The 25,778-nt window shown below is 49.4% G+C and overlaps 1 protein-coding gene across 8 annotated transcripts in view; it reads left to right on the top strand.

The window, feature by feature from the left end:
- Window positions 1–25,778, top strand: part of LOC125949611 (neural-cadherin) — a 180,868-nt gene that overhangs the window by 26,797 nt on the left and 128,293 nt on the right. For 4 of the 8 annotated variants that reach the window (XM_049676804.1, XM_049676805.1, XM_049676806.1 and 1 more), the window contains exons 8-9: window positions 3,478–3,668; window positions 17,605–17,794. In XM_049676804.1, the coding sequence (XP_049532761.1) occupies window positions 3,478–3,668; window positions 17,605–17,794 (381 nt within the window). Of the gene's footprint in view, window positions 1–3,477; window positions 3,669–6,211; window positions 6,406–17,604; window positions 17,795–25,778 lie in introns of all 8 variants that reach the window. The other 4 variants (XM_049676798.1, XM_049676799.1, XM_049676802.1 and 1 more) reach the window with 1 other exon arrangement.

Genomic DNA, 25,778 nt, shown 5'->3' on the forward strand with positions numbered 1-25,778 from the left:
CGGAGTCTTTCAAGTTCACCTACTAGTATGTGGTTGTATAACACTCTCTATCTTACATATCTACTATCGATTGTGTATAACAAGTAAACCCAGCCAGAGGAATGCCGGCTCTAACTGGCCGAGTATTGTGAGCGAATCAGTTTTGGCTTTTCTTGTACCGTTTACAGCAGTGCACCAATTAACTTTTCAGTTGCCCTAAGCGTCAGAGATGCAGACATCTTCTTCGTGCAGCGACAGAGGCTTGCGGCTTGTGGAGCGATCCGTTCGCATTCCAGCAAACTCGAGTCCGTTCGCCCAGCTTGCAATCGACGGAGATGGCTCTATCTTACAGTCTGATTTCTGATGATTTAGAGTATTTTAGATTCGTGTATTACTGCACTATTCGTCTCGTCCGGCACAACAACATCACCTGCACGACGTACACCCGAGCAGGGACCGGTGGGAGTACCCCACGATTCCTGCTATCTTCTGCACCGCCATAAGTTTAAGTTACACTGCACTCCGAGTAATGGATTTGGCTTTTCCGTTGGTTTGATTTGGCGCACCAGCACAACCCGAGCATATCGATATCTATCTTTCGGGCGTATTCTAGGCACCAAGCTATGTATAAAAGTGCATTCTGAAATGTTCGTCACCACAAAGAGTAAACAGAATCTTCGGCACCGTATTTTGCATTTAAATGTTTTTCGTTGTTGTATCTGGTAAAACGAATACCATGTTGCTCCTTATTTTTTGTTGTAATACAAGCTGAATATTGTGACAGCGGTTTTTTCGAGAATTCATTACTCCAACTAAACGAAGCGCACGAAGCGAGCTTCGTGGAGAAGGTAGAGATGTTTTTGAAAGTAACAATACCATCCAAATGGAAACAATTTTTGATGGATTGGTAGCGGCGCCATATTTTGTTTTATTTTACTTTGTTAAACATCTCAAGATGGATGGACATATCATGGATGTGGATCACCAGAAAGAAGCTACCTCGGCAACACATGAGAGTGGACCTTTTTTTTGTAAACTCCAAATAATATACTATTAACTCGAGCATTCTCTAGGATTAAAGCGGCGATAAGGTGCGGACAGCGATCGATATCAACCAGAACATGCGGATGCTGTGCCAGGGATAATTTTGAAATTTTGAATTTTACATCCCAACCTCGCTTATAATTGAATTGAAATGCAATGCAATGAAAAACAAATTCAAATGTACGGCCGAGAAGCGGCTAGATAGTGACATTTTCACGAAATGCTAGAATGGGGAGCAATCGCGTGGTAAAGGCGTACCAAGGAAACAAACCGAACAACCTCACCGTTCTGGATCGAGCACATTTTGCAGAGCTCATCCGTAAACCTCTTTCCTGTCAACATTTATCCGTACCGGATGCAGCTCAGTTTCCACGAATTTATTTTTTTTTTAAACGAGTTCGATCGGATTTTTATCCCATTCTCTAGCCATACTTTTTGCTTTTGGCTACGATCGCAACATGTGCGAGTTTATAATTGGCATCATGTTTCGAAAGGGTGTTTTTGTATTTTACTCACTTTATTTCCTTTTCGGTGGAACGGTTCATTAGGAAACTAAGAGGAAGTCTAAACTCAAACCACTACCGACCAACACCCCGTTCTGTTGAGGATCTGTTTTGCAACATAACCGTTTTTGAATTTATGCAACTTCACCATATCTCACCTGATATGGCAGGGAGTACGTTAGAACGTCTGTTTTGGGTTTCAATTTTGATTTTACTCCCAAGGCATCATCACCGCATTTGGTTTTCCTGTCAAACGAGCTTAGTTTTAGTTATGATTTTCTCCTCTCTTGGATCCGTTTTATTTTCCTATTTCCCCTGCATGACCACCGTATACTACTTTCGGTTATGTTCGGTATTCTGCTTCCTTAACTACTGTAAAGCAAGAACTCAGAAACATACACTCACGCGGATGTCAAGGAAAGCTGGAGCAACTGATAAACGCAACTGAACGTCTTCGTCGCGTTGGTCCATCTTTCCTGCTACTGCTTTAGGTATCAATCAATCCGCATTTCTTTCGTTAGAGGCAAACGTAGACGGTAAGAGCGGACTGTGTTTGCGATATTTGGTTTTGTTTCTCTCCAGCAAAGCCAGAACCATGGAATCCGTTATGGTGTTTCCTTTTCTTGTGTTGATTCATGTTTCAATCTTCCGTTCCTACTGCACTGTTTACCGACGCTTGGTTCGATGAGTTGTAATTGAATGTTTCTTATTTTCTTTTTTTCTCGTTTCCGTTCGGTTCTGCGTTTCTGTTTCTCCGTAACGTATGTTGCGTTGGTCTTTTGCGACATTCGTGACATTATTACGGCCAAACCGTGACTTACTTATGTCCCTGCACCTATGCTGGCCTTCGATTGTAACGCCACAGGGATGCTACTCCGTAAGTAGCGTGGTTAGAGCATCAGCTCAACAGCTGTCCCTAGCCCAGAGCGAAAGAGAGTTAGTGTGTGCGTGTGTGTATCGCTATGTAGCTAATCCTTTTTATTGATGCGTTGCCAAACGCAGCGCACACATCCTGTTACTGTACCCGGTAGTAGGTTTAGGATCCTCGCAAAATGCAAAACCCATTGGTTTCATCCAAGGCAAGCCATTTAACATCACAAAATAAGACACACAACACTCCATCATCTGCATTTCACTGTTGTGCTCCACGACGTTTAGCCGCTCGATACAAAAAAAAATCCAATTCGAAGATCCAAACACGCGGACGACCGGTTATTATGGCGCCAAAATTTAAATTTCCCGTGCTGCTTTCGTTTATAAGCTCCGAGTTCGGGAGTCTAACAGCCCGATGCTACTCATCGCTTGGGGGCGCTAGCGTAGCTGCTCGAAATTCACCACACTTCACCACACTTCACCACAGATCTTTTCCTCTGCACCTGATTTATCCTTTATCCTTATCCTTTCCTTATCCTTATCGTATCCTTATCATGTTGTTGCTTTACTGTTTGTGTTTAACGATTTCGTTTCCACCGAGCAGTGGTGCTAACTTATTCTGTTTACTTTTCTATTACGATAGCAGCGTTTGTGTCGACGTTTACTAATCGCTTCTGTTTCTTTTTGGTTTCTTTCTTCTTTTCTTTTTATTTTCATGTTCCCTCTTTTTCGTTCGGGCTTTTCGGTTTGTATGCTGTGTACCGTGGACGCATTTGTTGGTTTCGGTTTCGGTTCTCTGTGTGCTTGACCCCAAATGGCCCTCACGATTCCCCGGATTTGATGTTTTCCTCCCTACAAAAACGGTTATCTTGTTGGAACAAAACCATAAAAAAAACCAAAACCACCCTCACAAAAAACATAAACCTGACTGAACGTTGTTGCCGTGTGAACTGCCGTTCGAATTGAAATCATACTGTACCCCGACCCCCCCTCAATACTGGCCGGCCGAATCGAAACGAAAACGCAAATCCATACAAACGATTCCTTCTTCCACAATTCCACGAATTCGCCCGGGCAGCGGGAACGGTACAGGTTGAAGGTGTACGCCTCGGATCGTGGCGATCCGCCGTCCACCGCCGACGTGGACGTTGAGCTCGATGTGGTCGATCGGAACAATAAGCCCCCGATCTGGGATCGCAATATATATGGCCCCATTCACATTAGGGAAAATGTCACTGTCGGTACGGTGGTCACGGCGATCAAAGCAAGGTTGGTATGATCTGGTTCCGGTGCTGCACATCCCTGTGCGGGGAGCCAAAGAATCCGTCTACAAATGGCCTCCCCGCCTAATCCGATAACCTTAGCTCCGTAAGCTGCACCTTCTCGCACTCACATGTTGTTTGTTGATATTGCTCACTCTCCTCACTAACACTAATTCCGTACCACTACGCGTGCTCTTGCACCTCTAACCGTTAACCTAACAGCCCTACTAGCTCGTTTTAGTACAACATTTGATTTCCCAGCCACTCCGTTCTGGTGCGCGCCCAAAACCGAAGCGGCGACCGTAACGGAAGTCACTCCTCGCGAGTGGAGTAACGCTTCTATTGGTTCGCTTCTTCTGGTTTGGGGTTTGCGCACATGCGCGGCTGTTTGGGGTGTTCTCCGAAGGAGGGGAGAACATCGCTACGGCTCGCGAGTGGTTTGGGAACTCAAAAGCTGAAGCTAGCTTTCTAAGTATCTATCCACAACCGATTCGAAGCTGGCTTGAGCGCTCGTGGAACATGTTTCCGATCCGCTTTTTGAGGGAAACATTTTGCACGATCCGCCACCACACGCTGAGATGGTTGGCATTCTTGCACCACTAAATATTTCTTATTATATTATCTGATAACTATATTAACAATTGATACTATATACGATTCATAATGCTAAATGAACCGATACCTCAAATGATCCGAAAATGTGCTGTACTGTAAGCGTAGTGAACCGTCCGACAACAGTATCGACGACAACCAAACTCCGGCAACGACCTTCCAGGAATAGGCTGTTCTGAGGAATGGTCCTCAGAACAGAACAGTATTTCGTCGGTGCATTTCGTTTCATTTATTTACATTTTTGATTTATTTATTTGATGGAAAACATGTCAACATTATCTATTATACCGTTCAAGTCGGCCGATCGAGGCCTTTTCGCTCTCTCTCTCGCAAACACAAACCAAATGATGGTTGGTGTTAACCGTAGCCTAGTTTTTGGGCCAGTTTGGTTTTGCTCGGGACCGTGAAAACCGCAAACAGTCGCGGCAGACATTTTTTCCCCAGTTTTGTTTTGCCAAAGGTTCCCGTAATGCCTTTTTTCACCCTTAAAGAAGTGTTCGTCTGCGCGCATCGGATGCAATCGTTTTTCCGTTGTTCCGTTCCGAGCCAATTTTGCCGTCACATTTTCAAGGACCCCGACGCGAGTCTGGTTTTTTTTTTTGAAAAAGTTGTTGGTTGCAAAATTGGTCCCGCCAATGTCCAGTAAAAGAAGAACCGTCGTCCCTGCTTCCCACACGAACAACAACACCTCGAACACACAAACGAATCCATCATCCACATCTAACATGAACCAAACCAAGACTGGCAGCAGCGGAAGCAGCAGCAGTCGTTGGAGCGGAAGGAGCGGCTACCGACGACGCCGACGACGACGACGACGGAAAGTGAACCGCATTTTTGATCACCGAATTTGTTTTTTGCTCTCTTTCTCTCTCTCTATCTCTTTTTCTCTCTCTCTCTATCTCTCTCTTTTTCTCTCTCTCTCTCTCTATGGCCGACGCAATGTCCTGCGGAACGTGATTTGTTTTTTGCGACGTTTGGCTGCACGATTTTTGCTCCTCCTTCGCCGTTCGCGTTCCATCCCCAAAAATCAACGTTTGTCGTCATCGTTTAACGTTACGTTACGTTGCTCCGGTAACTCATCGGCTGCGGATGCATCGGTGGAAATGAATCGCTGTTATGCCAATTGATTTTTTAAACTTTTTGGCTTTTCTTTTTTGCCATGATTTTCCACGATTTTCCGCGATTTTTCCCCGCACACCGACGACGACGACGCCGACGACTACTGTGATATTGTTTCCGTGTCATGTAACGTTTTTACATTGTTTTGTGTTACTATCTCTCTCTCTCTCTCTCAATCCGTTTTTGCCCTTTTTGGTTTTTGCATAATCGGGTCACATGTGCAATTGGGTGTATGCGTATGTTTTGGCGTTTTTGTTTTTTAATACACACATTTTATCATGTTTTTCTCCGCATTTTTTGTTTTGAACTTTTGGTGATTTTGCATACATTTTGCACTCAACAATCGGTTCGGATTTGCACCGATAATATCCCGAAATGGTTTTGGTTTTATCCCGATTTTCACTGTTTTTTTTCAATGTTTTTCCATTCTCGGTACACGTTTTTTGTGGTTCCCCGTTCCCCGGCGCGTCTTGCTGTCATGTTGCTGCTTGCCTTTTTGTTTTTTTTTGTATCATTTCCACCACGATTTTCCCGATCGTTTTAATCATACACACACAAAATCACACACGGATTTGTTACGCCAATCGTGGTGTCTACCATCACCTCCCGGGTGGTTTTACTTTAATTTTCAATTTTGTCCCAACCTGCGCGCGCGCGTGTGTGTGTGTGTGCGGTGTCTGTTTTCATATTCAAATCGAAATCGGTTCTCGAACGCTTCTTGCTTCTCCGGATGGTGATGGCGGTGGTCGTGGTGTTGTACGCACTCTCGCACGTACGGCACACTTTGCTTGCGGCACTCGCGGCCCCCAAAAAAACTAGCGCGAAACGTACAAGCTCGAGGCGATGGCCCAAGACAAGGGATACCCGCCGTTATCGCGTACGGTCGAGGTGCAGATCGATGTCGTCGATCGGGCCAATAATCCGCCAGTCTGGGACAATACCGGCGTCTATGGGCCGATCTACGTCAAAGAGAATATGCCGGTCGGTGGAAAGGTTGTCTCGATAAAGGCCAGGTCGGTGTTTGACGCGCACGCAACACTTGCGCTCTACTTGTTTTTTTCTTTCTTTCATTTTTCTTCTTCTCGTTCCGCCTTCTCGTTTTCGGTTTTCCTATCCACCTGTTTACTGACTTAGATCATATCGCGCCTCCTCAGCGCTTGAGGTGTACACTGGAGCTAGCTTTTCTTCTATTCAATTTGATCGATAACCCGTCGTTCTGGGTTCCCCTTTTTTGGGGATTTTTCTTTTCGTTTCGAAAAGTGTAGATAGCACATTCTTTTCGGTTTTTTAGCATTTCGATTTCGACAGTAAACCCCAAAACCCCAAAAAATTATGCTCCAGTGGATCGCCACACATTATGCATACTTAGTCGTTTTGTCGTTGTTCTGCTTCCTGATCTTAAGTTGCAATACATACATAATCGCATCCGTAGGTCATCCCGTTGTAACCGTAACCTGAATTCCTGGTTCCCCCTCCCATCATCATCATCAACGCTTTAGTCTGAAACTCGGCAAAAGTATCGCTCAGCTCTGACCGAACATGGCGCGTTGTTCGATGATGAATGGACTGCTCCAGGTTAATGCGCTTCCAGCAATTCAGCCTCATCATCGCTTACATATGCACGGTGCACGGTTTATCGGAGCATCATCGTGACATATCTTGTCCCGAGGTACATTCAGCACCCGGCATTGTTGTGCCAGAAACAAAGGAATTTCATCAACCAGCAGCGCGGCAGCGGACTCGTGGACGGGGATGAGACGAATCGAGAATTCACAAAACCATTAACGGTATTCAATCTTTTATCCCGTTGGTTACCGATTCCGATAACGGTAGCTAAGAATGTCGAGCACATCCCGGGGATGTTCCAGGACCAAACCATCGCCCACCGTGCACTCGGTCCGGTCCGGGCGTATCAGTAGCACATACTGTTGTCAAGATTGTGGCGGCGGAAGGACCGGAACAATCGACTGATCGATTTCCAGCGATTTTAGTAGCACATACATCGCTCGGCTCGGATTACAAGCGAGCAATGGACGGGGAATGCTGGGGAGCGAGGTTTTTCCCGTTTTCATTAGCCCTCACGATGGACCATGTTGAGCCGCAAGTGAGGTGCAAAAGGATGCTCGATGAGTTAAGGGTTGCTTAATTAACTTTTGAATGCTAGCATCCGGTAGCGGCACTCGTTGCTGTTGGTTTCCCTCCCTCTCTCCATTAGTTGGTTTAAATTCATGCAGCGATCATCCCGGCGCGAGAGAGAGAGGGAGGGACCTGTGGCAGGCATTTAGTTAATTGATATCCTCCTCTTACCGCTTCGGAGGCAACTTCCGCGCCGGTTTTCAGCTCGTATGTATTTTGCATGCAAAGCGCTAATGATGGATAAGGTGCCTCGCTGGTGTGCCCTTGCCGCCGCTCAACACCATCGCGATGTCCTGCATTATTAAGTGACTTCCCTGGTCCTCTGGCCGCCTCCATAACTCATAGACAGACCGGGGTGCGGAGCCATGAAATATGCAAAAGGGCGCCACGCAACGCGGTACTCCTGGACACACTCTGGCCGCAAACACTCTGGTGGTAACCTCTGGCCATGGTTAAGCGGCTCGTTGTTAGCTGTGGTGTTTGCATCCCTTCAACAACCCGCCTAACAATCCGCCATCTCTCCGCGGTGGTTGATTTCTCATGCATGGCGCAACAGCAGCATCCAGGACCGGGAAATGATCCGCGCGATGAGCACAACACACCAAAAAAGGGGGTGACCGTGGTCCGTGGTCGGTGGGTTTTTTGAGGATTTGTGAACGGACGTGAAGCAACAACGGACCAAAAACTGGCGGCGACGACTGGTGGTCGCAGCTGGTAATAAGGAAATTAATTATTTTCGTGTCCTTCCACGACGTCGTGGTCCGGAGAGAGAGAGAGAGCGGTTCTGGCTGGCTCGAGGTTCGAGGCCCACTTTTTAGCCCTTTTTATTGAGGGTCAACGCGGCAACGGTCCGGTCAAAAGCGACCGGAGTCCCGGCCGGCTACTAGGAAGCACTTTTTAGAATTGACCAACCTCGTACCTCGGACCAGAGTGGCCAGAGGTCAAGCAAAAAAAAAAAAAATGGGAAAAATCCGGCGGTTGCCACGTGGCCGGCATACGAATTGTCTTCGAAAAGGGGGGGTGGGGTGCCGGACTGGGCGGAAAGCGAGCTCATATGTGGTGTGGCGAGCATGAAATGATGCTGACCGGTGAGCCGGAAAAAAATAATTCCAAAACATTACCAACCAACCCCCCCTTCTGGTCGACCTACCGCAGCGCGTGTTACGCAACGAGAGTGGACCGACAGTGCGACCAGGAGGGGGGGGGGGGGGGGAGGTTCAGGGAGCACGGCATAATTCCATGCATATCTCATACGCCCGTTTTTCACTTTTCCTTTTTTTAGCGTAATGTTTTTTTTGAGCGGCTCCACTCCGTGTCCGCGTTTGAATCACATTTGGGGCTCGCCCTTTTGCTCTCTCTCTCTCTCTAGGGGAAGAGAGAGAGAGAGAGAGAGCGGACAACCGTTTGGCCTGTGGCCTTTCCGGGTTGGCCGGAATGAAAATGTTGGAAAATGAGCAGCAGCAGCAAAAAAAAAAGGCGAAGAAAAAGGCGGAAAATGTTTTTTCTCGAAAAAAAAAAAACGAACGCAACCAAAATCAGACAAAACAAGAACGAGCTTTTGATAATCCTAACGGAGCGAAACAAGGACGAGATAACATCACCACCCCTCCCTCAGCGTATACACAATGTCTAGAGATGGTGGGCCGCTGGTGGTCTTCGTCGTCGTCGTCGTCGTCGTCGTCGTTGTCACTGTTGTTCGGCGTTGGTCGCAACCGTGTGACGCGGCCACGCGCGCGCCTGGCGTCGCCTCGAGGTGAAAAGGATTTGAATTTTTCATCCGAGGAATAACATTTCTCACACACACACACACACAAGCTGTGTGTGTGTGGCGTAACGGCTCCGACCCCAAAGGGGACCTTCCGTGCCAGGACCTTCCGGGCGCCCGGAGCTTGATTCGCTGTCATTCGGTTGAGGTTTTGCGGATGCTGCGATTCTCCTTTGCTCTGCTCTCTCTCTCTCTCTCTCTCTAGAGAGAGAGACTGTGTCTTGACGGTATGTCACGTACGTGGCCTGTCCCCTGAACACGGTGTGGCCACCCTATTGAGCATCCCGGACACGAGCGATCAAGATAAGAAAAATGTGCACTATTTGGTGGAAAGTTTACTACTCATACTAAGCATAAGGCGTTCACGGAGCGGCCTCTGTTTTGCTGATTCGCTTCGGACACCGGTGACAGTTGGCCCTCGACCCCCTTTCCCACCAATCACCCGGAAGGTCCCTCCAGATGTGCGACCTGTGGAGTCGAAATTTGAGCAACTAATTTGTGGTGAGTTCATCGAAGGGTTTTTTCTGCTTTGCAATGATGATGAGAGGGGGAATAAAGGAGGCAGAGGGATGCCCTTTTTAACGGGAATCAACCCTATTGGAGTATAGCAAATGGAGCAGACTTTACTGGAAGGAAAATGGAGGAATATTTTACTCGATAGTGTAAGCAACATCAGATTTCACGTTAAAAGCATGTAAATTACGACGAATGGGAGACTGTTATGCAAACGGAAAAAAGGGATTCCAACGCGTTCGCCTAACCGTGTGTGAGGATTAGTAGAAACTCTAATTATCTTGCTGAAGATGAGCGCACACCATATTATCAAGCATGTTAAATGGTTTGCCATTCACCGCCACGGATCCGCAAACACACACACACACACGTGGGCACTTCAAGTACGATCTGCCTGTTATCTTTCGAGCACAAAAACCATTTCCACTATCTCTGTGTGTGTGTGTGTGTGTATGTAGGGTGCTCACACAAAGACTTACAAGAAGCAGAAAGCTTCCGTAATAATCGGAAGTAGTGGCTGCTGCGGCTCGATGGAAAACAAAAAGCAATGGACTGGAGCATGGAAAGGGAGAACGAGGGCCGAGGATGAGCTAGTAGTGGTAGGAACAGACAATCCAGCGTGTCTCATATAGGCTGCACGGTGAGTTCGTAGTTCCCGGTTTCCCTCGCTAGCTGGTGAAGCGAGGTTTTTCCGCCCAACCTACCGGACCGCTGGTCTTGCGTTGCTGTCGACTAAGCCAAGGACTTTAAGCAGTGTGCAAAGCGTCGAGCCGTGAGGGTTTCAAGGTTTTGCATGGTTCCATGTGCAAGGCACCAGGGCGGGTGTGTTGGCTTTGTTGGATAAAAATCACGGAACACATTCATCCTCGCAACCACGTTCAGTCACGTGGCAGCACGACGCAGAGGAAAGAAAACCATACCGTACCTTCACAAGACCACCGGCCCCGTGGAAGATAGTGGGCGCTCGGGAATGATGGAAAACGGAGCTCATGTCACGGGATAGCATTTCCCGTTGGTAGCGCTTAGCTGGAGCTTGTTTTGGTTTCCCGGCTTTTTTTTCTGCCGTGCTTTGTTGTTGGCTTTCAGGCCTACAAAGCATCGACATTTGCACCACCGGATGGTAGATAGAGAGAGAGAGAGAGAGAGAGAGAGAGAGAGAGGCCGATTTATGAAGCGTATCCGGTGTCGACGCTTGGTTCCCGAGTGAAAGCGTGAAAATGATTTCGCTTGAGCGCCTCGGTTGTAAGTAAGCGAAGCGCATACACTGCCTGCTACTATGCACGTCCATCAAGAGATCGCATTCCCTTTTGCCGGAGCCATTTGCAAACATGGCAACAGGCCTTCATTTTCCGCTGGTTCGATGCATTTCGCTGAAAAGCTGCTGTTGCTGCTGCTGCTGCTGCTGCTGAATGCCATTTTTGTTCGTGAAAATGATGATCGAAATGTGCATCCGGGGACCGGGACCGGGACCGGGACCATGAATACGAAAGCTCATGTGCCCGCTGCAACGGTCGCTTATTAAGTGTGTAATTGTAATTCCGTCAGGGAAAAGCAGGAACATAAAAAAGGGGAAAAGGAGCGGCATTGAATCGAGTGATGTGGAGCAATTGAATGGAGGGAGGAATTAATTCTGTAAAATCTCCAACCGTCGCTGCCATGAGCACAATCATTGCTCGTTTATGGCAAACTGATTAAGCGCCCCATCCTGCGCCATCCATCCAATCATGCCTCTCCCACGGGAACCAACAAACAGATACAATCATAATCAAGCGGTAATCGTAATAAGCAGCGAAGGGCCACACGGCTTTCCGCAGTTGTCATGCGAGTATGGCCACCAGGGGTGGGAAATCAGGATGCGACGGCAATTGAGCTTCTCGCGGGAGAACCGCCCCCGGGAGGACGATCATTTGGAACGGTTTGATGGCGGTCTGGGCGGTTAACGTGGCACTTGTTTTGCATTGCCCGCTGGAAGGAGAAGAGGCTCATTAAGGGGTCTTCATCCTGCTGGAAGGAAGCTGCGCTGGCAAACGAAGAAAGTGTAACGCAAACGACACATACACACACACACATGCGCCGTGGATGATGTTTTGATCGCGAGAAATCCCCGAAAAAATTCCGGGAGCAGTGTTCCGCACGATTAAGTAGCTCCCAGAAATGAGTGCGAGTTTGGATGTATGATTGGAGCACACACACACACACACACACACACACACACACACACACACACACACACACACACACGTGTGCGGTCCGGGGTTGATGGTTTATGGAGCACCGTAAACATGTCCATAAAATGGGCGCAAAAAAACGGGACACACCACGATTGTGCCAGGTTATCGCACGGATCCGCACAATCCCGTGTAATGGTATGTGTTTGTGGTGGTCAGTGGCTGGTGTAACACGTGCGCTTCTTCTGGCGTGTCCGGGGGCGGTGGGAAAAAATTGGAAAATAAAGAAGAGGGCGAGGGGCGCCACGATGGTCGCCTCCCGGAAGTGGAAGCGATTACCTTTTACGCGTGTGCGTGTGTGTGGTGAACTCGTAAACGATAATTCATGAAGTACACCACCGATGGTTATACCCTCCCCAACAACCATCCTCGTGCTGAATGGGGAATGAAAAATAAAATAATAAAAAAAGAAATGATACGGAATCGCACGCGGGAGTTCCCGTTAAACCCGGCATCCGCGGAGTAATTGGAAGTTATGGTTCATGTTTTCGACATAACCAAATTGCTCGACTGTACGTGTGTGTGTGTGTGCGTTCGCTGGGGACTCTTCAACTGCTCCTCCTCCATTCCGCTTGTCTCTTAATGCTACTGGAATGCTTAATTTTGAAAATAGCAAGCTTCGTTGTGATGGTTTTGGGGTCTGATTTGACCTCCAACGGAGCGAACCGCATTGGATTGACTTCTCGAGAGCCATTTCTCGTTTTTCATCAAGCACACTCCCGTGGCCATTGTAGCCCCTAGAGGTAGTAGTAGTAGTAGTAGTAGTAACAGTATTCTGGTGCAACAAGTTTGTCTCTTGGGTGGTGGTCTTGGAGTGAGGTCATTCAGGTAAAGTCTTCTCTCGCTTCCGCCGCTCCCGTTTGCTCCGTTTGTTAAGTTCGACCATGAACGGCCAATGGCCGAAGCAAGCAATAAAACCTTCCTCCAAAAACCGACCCGGGTCCCCCTGCCCTCGGCCCTCGGTTCATACTTTTGCCAACTCGCAAACTCGATGGGTGCTTACCGCACCGAACGGAGACTCCGTCCGAGCTGGACGCTCCTTCACCGTTGTACCGAACGGTAACGGTTTACTGCCGGTAATAAAATATTTACCCAAGTAATTCGGCTGTCTCTGCTACTACACCCTACGCCCCTAGGTTGTAAGCACTAGTACTAATAGCATGGACGAGGGAGAAGAAGGAGAAGGAGAAGGACGAGGCGAAAAGTTACAAACTTGGTCCGATCAATCGTCCGCCGATGTTGGATCGATCCCATTAAATGTTGCAACGAGAGCAAGTCCGCTCTCTCTCTCTCTCTCTCTCTCTCTCTGTCTCTTTCTATCTCTCTCTCTCTCTCACTGGTGATGTTGGCACAGTTCCTGGTATCTGTTTCGGGTACCGAGAACCCAGCATACCGTAACAAGGGTTCCAGTACAATCAAACACACACACACACACACACACACACTGGCAGACGTACACTAAATGCCACAAATTAGAAATGGGTCGTCCTTTGGTTCGTCGCGAATTCCGGGCTGCCGGTTCCACGGTTTCGCGACCAACAGTGCAGAGGAGAGAGGCTGGATAAATATATAAATCGGATATTTATTGCAAAAGTTTTGACCGTTTTGTTTCGCGCACCAGAGCATCCGCGGTATGTTGTGTTTTTTTTTTTGTTCACGGGCGGGGGTTGAGGGATGGTTGGGGGATAATTTTTTATGATCCTGCTTCGCGTGACCTTCGCGTACGGCGAGCCAACGGACCACACCAACAGTAATCTGTTACTGCGGCGGAAAGGCCAGGTCCCAAAGGAAGGACCTGTTACGATGCTTTGTCTTTGTCTGCTCTTTTCCACATTTTTCGCCCGCTTTCCGGGGGGTGGTGGGCAACAGTTTCATCCACGGACCACCACCACCACCATCACCACAAGCAGGGACGCGATCAACCGAAACCGGACGCGATCGACAGGTGAACGGAGGATGGACGATGGCTGTTGGTAGCTGGTGGTTGCTCGAAAACAATTAATAATCCACCCTCTTGAAGGGGACGTGCGCTCGTGTGTGTGTGTGTGTGTGTGTGTGTGTGTGTGTGTGTGTGTGTGTTTGGCCAAAAGCTAAAGGTCACTCGGGAGAAGACAACTTTTGCATCTCTCGACGCCGACGCCCACGCCGGCGACGGATGCTTCGGCTTCTTCGAGGCTTTCCAGAGGCGCATCCGTTGCCCTTTTTTCCCGTTGCTTCGGACCATCGCGGACAAAAGTTTGCGTTCCGTTCGTTGATTTCCCTTTTCTGCTTTTCCTCTCTCTCTCTCTCTCTCTCTCTGTTGCTCTTGCCCTCACAATAATCCCACAGCGTGACCAGCGTTGAGAGCCGTGGAAGTGACCGGCTACCGGCCAAGGGCTGGTGGCTGGTGGCCACCGAGCGCGCCAAGGATAACTTTTGATTAATGTATATTTTTTCCGGTGCTTTGGTGCTGCGACCGGCCACCACCGTGCACCGTGCCTGTGATTGTGAGCTGTTGTGCCTCTTTCTGCCGTCCGTCCGATTCCTATGCTGACGCGACGCGCCAGACGCTCGCCAGATGATGGCTGATGTGGTGCTAAAAGGAAGGAAGCTTTTGGGTGGGGAAAAGTTTAAAAAATTCAATTACCTCCCGGGCACAGATGCCATGTCCATGCTCCACGATGACACACGCAGTCCTTGATGGCAGCCAGCTAGCGACGCGCCAGCAAATCCGGAATTCCGAAACAATCTTCCACAAGTGGCACTCTGTTGGTGTGTGTCTGTGGAAGGTGCGGCTTGACTAATAGGCTTTTCATGATTTGCTCATGTCAGTCAGTGATGTCCGTTCGGCCAACAGTCACTACTGATGATCGATAAATGATATGGTGACAACCGAAATTATGATGATGATGATGTTGGGTTTTTTTTGCAAAAAAAAAAAAAAAGGAGGAGGAGAAAAGGATAAGGAAGAAGAACAGGAGTGGCCATTTTTGATGCGAAAACAAATGGTGCCTCGAGTGAGTGCGGAGTTACTTGCGAACGCTCGCCGTATGATTCATTTATGAGGCCTGCTGACGGCTCTTTAATAAGTCAAAACACATTTTGGCCTCTCGAGAGTGGCGCCAGGGGGAGTAGGGGTTTCGTTTTGAATTTTAAAGCACCACGCCACGTGCAGGTCAATGGCTCCGGGTATGCGGAGATGATTTCAAAATAATCAGCACCCGAACCGATGAACGGAGGGTTCGCGCAATTTACTTAATGCGAAATCTGGCCAACAACAATCGGCACCATTTTTCGGGGGTTGCTTACAAGGGTTGCTTGTCGCATCAATAGCTAAAGTTTGCCTTCCTTCCAATCGGACAAAAGCGTGCCTGCTAGACAATGAAACATTCATTCGGGACCAAGGACCAAGAAACCAAGAGTTACCTCGAAGTTCGTCGCACGCCTTAAATCTTAAATGCTTTACAGTAACCCAGATTGAGCTTAAAATAAATGAAGGAGTCCGAACCGGGTCCGGAGGAGGGGATGTCGACATCGAATCAAATGGAAACTTCGCAAGAAGCACGCGTGCGTGCGTGTGTGCGTGTGTGGGCTCCAGAACCCCCCCCCCCCCCCCGCCTTTATCATATGTAGGCGTCGTGCGACAATAGAAAGCGCAAAAACTTGAGACAAACTTTGCGTTCGTTTTTTTTTCTTCGCTTTCTCCGGTTTTTTGGGGCTGTCCACACACGGGTGGTGGTGGTAGAGAGGTAGAGAGAGAGAGGGTGGTTGATGACGTAGGATGTCTTGTTGAAAAGCCCCTTTTGTTGCGGATATATGCGCTGCGCTTATGTTTCAACCGTTATTATTTATGAGAAAAGCACCAAGGGAGCACTCCCGGGGGTTGGTACCGGGGACCGGAGTGAAGGTGAAGGCAGCTGTTGTGGATTTCTAGCTGGAGTTCGCCCGTCCAACGGTTTTTTTGTTTGAGGTTGAAGGGATGGTTCGTGCAACCGGTTTTTTGGGCCAGTTCGTCTGTCTCGTTAGCATTTTACACGCCACCACCACAAACGAACGTTGCTGCTGCTGTTTTGTCAGACAATATGCGTCCTGGTGTTGTGCTGCTGCTGCCTCGCCATGTGCCATGGTGCTGGTGCTATGTTACTCATTCCGGCGTCGCTCCTTGGTCTCGGTTTCGGGGAACAGATTGTGGCCGTGAAAAGGAATGGCCTCGTCTGGTGGTGATGCTGAGCAGAAAAAGTGACTTCCATTTGCCATGATGTTCTGCATGATGTTGGAGTTTAAACTAACGCTATTCGAGGTAAATTAGTGTCTGCCTCCGTGTGTGTATGGAGAGCATACCTTCTAGTGAGCGTACAGAGGCAGAGTTGACTAAAGTGGTGATGATCGCGTACGTTAATCGCATAAAAGAATTCCTTTTCTTCCCCTTCATGCCTTTAAGTTGTTTATGTGTGGGGCTTCATTTTCATTTTCTTTAAACGCACGGATTATTCCTTCTGTCCTGGTCTCGCCATACTCGGTGCAGAGCATTAGCATACTTTACGCGCCGTATTTGCAACAATCGGCAAACAAGGAAAGGCGAAAGATTGTGTTTTGCATTTTGCTGTACCGTGGCACCATCCGCGTCCGGGATACAGATATAATTTTCAACCTCATTCGTTGTGTTCGTGGTGCAGAAGGCAGAAGAATAAAAAAGCAACCAAATTTACAAATGCACGATCCATCCGTTTCCATCAGGGAATGCGGAATGCGGTGCGGTTTTTGTGGAAATAATGGTCCGAGCCAACCGAGACCGCTAACGAGCGGGAGACCAGGATCCTCCAGGCACCGATAATTGTTTGATTTTCCTCCGTCATTTTTTTTTTTGTTATCGTTGTCTTTGCTTTGCTTTGCATTTGATCTCGTGATCAATGGCGATGGTTGCGTAATTATGTTACATGTCTTTGCAAGAGGCATATTCTTCTTTACCATTCTCCCTCCCTTATTTTACCGAGTATCGCATTCCGGTTTCGTGTTACACCAGCCAGCCAGCCAGCCAGCCAGCCAGGTAGCCAGCCGTTAGTGAACCGCCTCGATGGATGACGAGTGTCGAAGACGGCGGTAAAAGTGGAAGCAGAACAGAAATTACTTTCTACTCGAAGCCAAAGGTTGCTGTGGTTATCGAGACAAGCGATGAGAGACCATTTTATCGTCGAATGCCGTCCACCGGACCGGCAAGAACACTGTAGCTCCTTTTAATGATGATGCATCTGGCAAACGATACTGACGCTCCACGGGCACGGTTGGCACGGCTGGCTCGCACACAGCTGGAAGACTGGTATTCCGCGAACACCGGCGAACAAGTGCTTTCATCATTTTCGACATTTTCGTTCATTAGCATAGCCATGTCCCTGCATAGCGTAGTCTGTACTGTAACACTTTAAGCTAACGAAAATTAACAACAACAGAAAACGTATTTTTTGGAAAAATGTATTATTTAGTGATCGTTTCTCTAGGCACTCGGCGCACGCGGTGGACGTATTTTACTAACTTTTCTCCCTTTTTTTTCGCACGACGCCGGTTACTTGTGCACTTACCATGTGTGTGTGTAGCTCCGGAATTGAAGGCAATCCGACCGTCTTCTACCGGCTGATGCCCGGTTCCACGGCCCAGACGAACAAGCTGCACACGTTCTATCTACAGCAACGGCCCGATAACGGTGACACCTGGGCCGACATCAAAGTCAATCATCCGCTGGACTTCGAAACGATCAAGGAGTACAATCTGACCATCCGTGTGGAGGTAAGTGTCGCATGCACATATGTTACATCTTGCCATATTAATGCGCCAAAGTTTAGGTAACAACGAATACGACGACGAAGATGACGATGATGACGACGAAGACAATGGCAATGCAGTTGTTGTGTTTCTATTTTCGGTGCAGCATAATTACGAAAGTTTTTATTCCGCGCCATTCCGCGCATTGGATTCTCTGTAGTGTATTAATAACTCTGTATTCGAAACGGAGCAAAGGTGCACGCCATTAAAAACGACTTGGAAAGTTTTGTTTCCGTTTTGATTGAACTAAATCCCCGACGTGCGTCACGTCGAATGTAACGAAGTTTTGCGTGTTTGATTCTGATACCTCCTGCATCTCCTGCGTTGCCAACCGGCGGCAGGTCTATGCTGGCCAATTATCTTGGTCCGTTCGATAAGAATCTATCCATTTTCCACGATTTTTCTCGTTTGCCTGACTGTGTGTGTGTATGGGTTGGGGCTTGCGCGAGTTTTTGCAAGAAACTTTCTTTATGCGAAGCGAAACGAAGGAACTTCTTGCGCCATTCGCCGGCACCATTCGTCAAAACATTCCGGCAAATCGGGATCGAGTGTCTTCCGGGGCGACACACGGTCGACACCGATCGATCCCGGCCGTACCCGAGGTGTCACCGGATCAGATGGCACCCCCGGGTGCACGGAGTGTGGTAATCGATCTTGTATCAGCTGCATCATCGACACACCATCATCATCCAGGAAGTGTCTCGCGAGTGGCTGTATGCTTGTATGCAAAGTGTGTGTGTGTGTGTGTGTGTGTGTCCCTCGCGCCAGCAAGGGTTTGCAGAGAGGCTAGAGCAGGAGGTTTGGTAAAGTTTTTCCAAAAGTTTCCGCACCCTTCTTCTCCTCCGTTATGAAATGAAAATGGCAGTTGGCAGGACGCGCTGCTCCCGGAATATAATGCTCGTTATCACATCGGGAACCGGTCCGGTCTGGTCCGGGCCGACAGCGGTGTGTGTGTGTGTGTGTGTGTGTGGGGCTGGAAATAAAAGTTTCGCGCCTGCTGATGCTGATCGTGGCAGCGTGGCGCGGATGAAAAACGACAAGTCAAAACTTTGAATTTGAATAAATTAACTTTTCGCCCGCACGAGCGGACGGTTCTCGGCTGCCGTTGCTCCCGGTGCTACTTGCGCCTAACCCACGGTCCCTGGATCTATCATGAATCCGCGTGGGGTTTTTTGGGTGATAGGAACGCAACCGCGGGATACGAGATGCTGGCTGGCAGTGACAGAAGTAACGAAGCCCGGCGTTTGGTGAACTACGACAACGGCGACAAGGACGGCGACGACGATGGCGGCGATGATGTGCAGCGGCGTTTGTGGCGTACCACCCCCTGCTGCTGCTGCTGCTGCTCTGGGCGTTGATTTTATGTTACAGATTTGTTCCGCTTCTTTTTTGGCCACTTTTTTTCGCCGCACGCCCAACGCCTTTTTCCGTTCCATTGTAGCAGGCGACGATTTTTGCGAAAGCTCCTCTCTGTTCCATGCGAATGTTCGCCAATCTAATCATGCTGAGAGCCCTCTATTCATTCGTTCGCGAGCTGCCTCCATACCAATGGCTGCTCCTGCCGTCTGCCGTCTTCAATACGCCTCTTCTCGCTTCTCGCGGATGCATCCGGCCTAGCCTGCTGCTGCTGCTGCTGCCCTCACCCCGGGAGGTTCGCTTTCAACATAATTCATTTGCGCCTGACTGCTCGCTCGCCCCATGCCATGCAGCTTCGTTATGAAAGTAACTGTTTGCACCCTTCGAGCGTGTAACCAGCAGCATCAGCAGCATCAGCAGCATCACACCAAACCACCATCCATCTCGAGGTTACTTGCCCGAGGAAAAATCTATTCACGCAGCAGCCGCGGTCCAGAGTGGCACCAAATAGGGAAGGTATTTGGCTTTCGGGTGTTCCTAAAATTTGCGTGGATCACGAATCATTGGCCCAACTTTCATTGGGGGTGCGTTTTGGTGTTCTTTTCTGTCTGTGTCTGTGCGTTTGTAGTGAAGGAAATATTATTCCCGAATTTTATCCCGCTTGCTCAAGTGCACTTGACGCCCATTTGCTTTGGTTGCAGCAGCAGCAGCTGCAGCAGAAGCACTTAACCGGGTATTTCGTATTGAGCAAAACCCCCTACCCCGTTTGAGGAGTTACCCGAACTTTATTGAATTTAAACTAAATTCGTGGAATTCTTCCCTTCCATTCTCTGGACTTCAGCGAACCAAATGGTAAAACTCAAAATGAAATAAAAACCAACTCACTCGGGCTCTCTCTGTACAGCGGATGCGCCTTTCTGGACGCAACATCGGGATCATCGAGTCGAGATGTTGAGGGGTTCACTGTTTTCGAGCTCCTCAACTCCTTGGGTTCCACTCGACGGGGTGGTCCTCGCGCCACACTGCAGTCCAGTTCGAGGCTTCGTTTCGGATGAAATTGCACCGTTCAATTGCTCTCACTCCATCTCTCTCCGTTCTGCTCTGTTCTCTCTCGCTGGTACTTGAAAATGGAGAAGAAAGTACCGGTGCAAACCGGTCGAACGATAGTTCGAATTGTGCCGGATCGTAAAAAATCCATTTTTCCCACGCCTCCACCACCCCTTAGCGAACGTTGGCTGCACCAATTTGCTGCGCCAAAAATCCCCTCAGCTGCCACCGGCGGACTGGCGGATAAGGTGGCACACAGAAAGGCACCGAAATTGTGGATTTTTCTCGCATTTTATTTCATTTCTCGAGCACCATCGACACCAGCAGCAGCAGCAGCAGCACCACTTCCACCACTAGAAGTGAACGCAGAAGGCAGCCTGGGCTGGCCAAGAAATATAAACTTCTTCGATAAGGACGTGCTTAATTCGCGCCACCAGAACCGGGCCAGGCCAGGCCAGCGAACGATCATCCTTTCTCGTCCTTGGTTGCCTCGCGCTTTGCTCGCGATGATGATCGCTTTGTTGGCGAATCAAATGGCGGTTCCATCTGGCGGTGGCCTGGTCTGTCTGTGTGCCTGTGCACCATTTCCCTCCCGCCCAGAATCGGATAGAGTTTGCCCGGTGCCAAAACTTTTAATTAGCGCCGCAGATATGTTCCGCACAACCAACCAACCAACCAACCAACCAACCAACGTACCAGCTTTCGGTTTCGCCTTTCTCTGCCACCAATCATGATGTCCTGTTCTCGCTCGCTCGTTCGCTCGCTTTAATGTTGCAGAATGCAGACGAACTCGACGAAGGTTATTATATGTGTTCCGCAGCTGGTGCGCTGCTGCATTATATCATCCGATTGCGAAAATGATTCATTCCGCGTCGTCAGATGATGGCACTTGGGATGTACAAGCCAAAAGGGGGGAAAGTATTCGAAAGCGAAACATTATTTCGTTGGTGCGTTACGGAGTAACGGTTTTTTATGGATTCGTTTTTCTCCCACTCGCAGCGCAGGTATCCCAGTAGGCCAATGGCGATGTTTTTGTTTCATTCTTTTAAAATTAGCTCGAATAGCAATCACCTTTTGTTTAGCGCCCGACGAATGGAAGCTGGCTTTAATTAATGCAAGCATAACGAAAGCATAACTTAACCGCAACCCACCACCAACCGGCCGGCTGATTCATGGTGTCCTCATGGTAAAATGAACAACAAATTGGCCTCCCCCCCCCCCCCCCCCCCTGGCAACCAGGATGAGCCTAAATCTAAACGAAACTGCCGCCGCCCTATGCTGTGTGTGTGTGTGTGCTCCGGGCTTTTGATGATAAACAGCTGCGCCGCACGTTCCGTTCTGTTGCGCGCCTCCCCCCTCCGGGGAGACTCCAAATAAATTGATTATTAATTACGAAACTTTGTAGGAATCATAAATATGCATGAATATTTTGCGAATAATTTATGTTCGATGATTTTACAAAAAATGCGCACGCGAACGGTGCGTTGGCGCGTTGGCGTTCACATGCGAGAATGCGGTGCGGGATGGCTTTGGATATCGAAAGCAAAACGAAAAAAAAAAAAATTGAAATCTTTCCCCAAACACAGCCACACACACACAGAATGTACACAGAGAAAATTTGGAGGCTGGAGAGGCGAAATCGTTTAAAAGAAAATGGCTTAGTGGAAGTGGAAAAGTTTCTTCTTCGAGGAGCATCGGGGGAAAGCCCAAAACGGCTGTTGCTTCCCGTGATGGTGGCGGTGGTGGTGGTGGTATGGCCGCAGTGTTCGATAAGCATGCCCGACCACCATCGAGCCACTCAAGAGGCGAAGATTAATGTGGCATCAAATGCGCTCCGTGATTAAACAAATCTCTTCGCCATCCGCACACACACACACACACTGACACGGAACCGGCCACGGCTTCGCAAAGTTTTCCGAAGTGGATTTCCTGTGTCCCGTGTCCTGGCCCCGCTTTTGTTCTGGAACTCTGGTTATGTGCTGGTGGCCAAACTTATGATAGGCTCGATGAGCTGTGATGAGGAAATGAACCGCGAAGCCACCGGAAGCCGGGAAAGGGGCCACACGATGCCGGAGCAACAGGAACATCGTTTCCCCCTGCTCTATTCTAGGGGCAAGAGGGTGCTGGAGAGGGTGTATGTATAGGCTGGATATAAATTAAATAAAACGTTCCATTAATTTGTCGCACGGTGTCCTCGTACCCTTCTCTCTGTGTATGCGTGTCTGCGTGCGTGTGCGTGTGAGTGTGTGTTTGGGGCTGTGGTTCCGGTTGGTTGTGTCGTGATTTAGCTCTGATTAGCCGCAAACGGTTGCCTTGCCGGGGGGCCTCCATTCCTCGATGCCCAACATTAAAGGAGGCGATGCCTCTTTTGTTTCTCTTTGTTTTTTCTTCCACGTGGAGTTTCCGTTTTTCGATTTTCGCGAGTACACGGTACACGATTTCGATTTACCAACGCAACGGCATCCCCGCCTCCTTGGATGATGGTTCCCCTGGTGCAAAAAGGGAGAAACCTCGAGATTGGCATCCCGGGGAAGTAGAAGCATCAGAACCTCGCGTACGACGACGATGGCGACGACGACCATGTTGTGTGTCGCTAGGGGAGTAATTCTACGGAATTGATTTGTGGTTTTCGGGGAAAAAGTTGCTCCATTAGCAGCGGCCGCGACCTCCCTCCGGGTTGTACGGAGGAAAACTTTTCATCCGGTTCCACCCACGAATGTCGCTGCAATGTGTGCGTGTGTGTGTGTTGGTGGTGATGCCTTGCACACATCACACCAGCACATATGCCGGCCGGTGTGCCCATCTTTTAAACCACCAGAGTGGAGCCACCAGCGTTTTGGCGCATGTGGCGTGCAACATTCCGTAACTCCGGGGTGAGGAGCGGGAGGGAGAAGGCACCTACATAGAAGCGTTATTTCTCATTTGTGTTACGGCGCAGCTGCATGCCGAGCGGTGGTGAGTGAGAAGTGATGAAAACAATGGCGACGTTTCCGCTGGCGCTGGCGAACCAACTCGCAACCGAACGCTCGAACGACGTCCCTCCGTTTGTGGTGACACACACTGGCTCCAAGGATCGCCGATAGTAGTACTAGTAGTAGTAGTGGTAGTAGTGAGCCGCATAGGAGCAACCATGCTATAAGAGGGACAAACAATGGAAAGACAGAAAAACATATTAGAACTCCTTCTCTCTCTCTCGCCGCGCCCTCTAGCGGATGCGGTTTGCAAGCGTATGAACGGAACTCGAACGTAAATGATGATGAAGATGAATTTCGATTCAACGAACGACGGTGGTACACGCCGACCACCACCATCACCATCATCATCATCTGCGGGGCTCGCACATTAGGAGGTTTGTTGCATGATTCGCGAGGATTTTCATTCCAGTTGCGGTGCTACTGCTACTCCTAATTGAAGTACGTAACGGGGAAAAAGGGCTTGCGACGACGACGACGAAACCACTTACACGTACCATTTGCTTCCCCCTTTTAGACATTCGATTCCAATTTTCCTTCCCCTTGATGGTGGTGGTGAGCGATGGTTGAGCTGAGCATCGTGATGACCGAACTCACTGTTACATTGTTGTACCATCGGTGGCACCTTTAAAGGCCATTTAAGAAGATTAGTCTTCGGGTACCACGAACCAAGAAGAAGCAAAAGAAGAGAGCGAGAGAGAGAGGAGAATAGAGGTGCCAGAGAACAATGGGGGCAAGAGGTCCTAGATTGATGTCAAGTCCCTCGCGTTCCTCGCCGGTCCTGAAGCTCCTTTTCTGCTGATGATTCGTCAACGTAAAAACGTGGCGTTCATCTTCCACTCGGCAGCACCTCGCGCAGCTACTCGTGTGCCAGACACCACCACCACCACCACCACCACCATCACCAGGCCACTTTTTCCTCTGTGTGAGATTCATTAGTCGAAACCGGGGAGGGAAACCGACAGACCGAGTTGATGAATGGAGCAGCAAATTATGGCACACTGGATACTGGCCCTGGATGGGTTCCCGGGTGTTTCAGGTGCGCTCGCCAGGCGCCCGTTGCCTTTGTTTCGCGGCGTCATCGGTGCCAAAGAACCGCTCCGCACCTTCAAGTGAGGGGAGATCATTCGTTCTAATTCCATGGAGGTGAAGGTGGTGCGATGTGGTGGTGGTGATGGTGATTATGATGACAAGAAGTGCTTTATCTTGTGCCATGCCATCAAAGCAGGGCGGGCGAGCGGGCGGGCGGGTCGTTGGATGTTGGTGGCGGTGACCACCATGGCCGGAGTGCCACTTTGAAGAAAATGAGCTGCGTTTTACGATGGATTCCCGGGTGGCACGGGCAATGATGAGTCCCACAGGTCGGCGGCAGCTGCACACAATTGTCTACCGACCACCGAGAGAGAGAGAGATGGTCAACCGAAGGGACCAAAATATGGCGTCCCAGGACACGAGGGATCCTAACGAGGATCTCTTGATGGAGCGCTACCGTTTCCAATTGGGGGCAGCCGGTCTCGAGCCGGCTACATTCGATCCAATCGTCGCGTCCGTCGACCGGGATTTGGCCACACGATACGGGCACGGGAACGGGTCTTACGGGATTAATACGCGCCCGGATTGGACCGCGGGTTGCTTGCCGAGTGGATTAACACCACCAGAAGCAGCAGCAGCAACGAACGCACAACAAGCCCCAATCAGCTGGCTGGCTGTGTGGGCTTCTAGTGGGAGTTCCATGGTCGGGGTTTTGGGCGTTGTTGGGTTCGCGATTCAATCCGAGTACACCTGAGCCACGGTCTGCCATTTCGCCTGCCACGGAACGCGGCGCCAAAGCCCGTGAGCCTTCCGGAGATCATCATCACGCGGGCTTCTCCCGTGCAGCTTGCACCTTAATGCAATCTAATAATAATCCATCGGATGCACTTTTGTCACGATGCAGTCACGATGGCGTGCGGCGTCGCGGCGCCCTAGTGGGCCGAGCGGGTGGCACACATTTGCATATAAATTACATTTTCATAAATTAATACCGGGGAATCAGCAGCGAGTGCGGGCGACATAGATATTCCGGAAGCTATAATCTATTTATCTCGACCGTTGCGTTGTGACGCCTCCCCCCGGGAGGGGGGTACGGGGGACGGGGTGCAGAATGATGCTGCATCAGGTGCAGCCGTTGAAGAGACAGAGACAGAGAGAGAAAGTACGAGTGGAACGTGAGAACTACACCGTCACGATGATGATCCTGATGGTGATGATAATGTGTCCTTTTCCCCCGGTGGAGATACGACGATTGGCTTGACACCTCACTCGCTCTCTATCTCTCTCTCTCTCTCTCTCTCTCTCTCTCTCTCTCTCTCTCTCTCTCTCTCTTTCTCTCTCTCACACACGCTCTTTATATCAATGTTCCATGCCCAGAGCGCCCATCATGAAGGGTTTCCTTTGAACCGCTTCGCACCTTTCGGAGAAAGAGGCCGTCCGTCCGTCCGTGTGTGTGTGTGTGTGTGTTAATACCCCGCGTGCAGCACACTTTGTCGCTGGCTGGCATGGAGTGATACAAAGCTGTAGACGGAACCGTTCGG

This window comes from Anopheles darlingi, chromosome 2, assembly GCF_943734745.1.
Source record: "Anopheles darlingi chromosome 2, idAnoDarlMG_H_01, whole genome shotgun sequence".
In the NCBI taxonomy this organism is placed as follows: domain Eukaryota; kingdom Metazoa; phylum Arthropoda; class Insecta; order Diptera; family Culicidae; genus Anopheles; species Anopheles darlingi.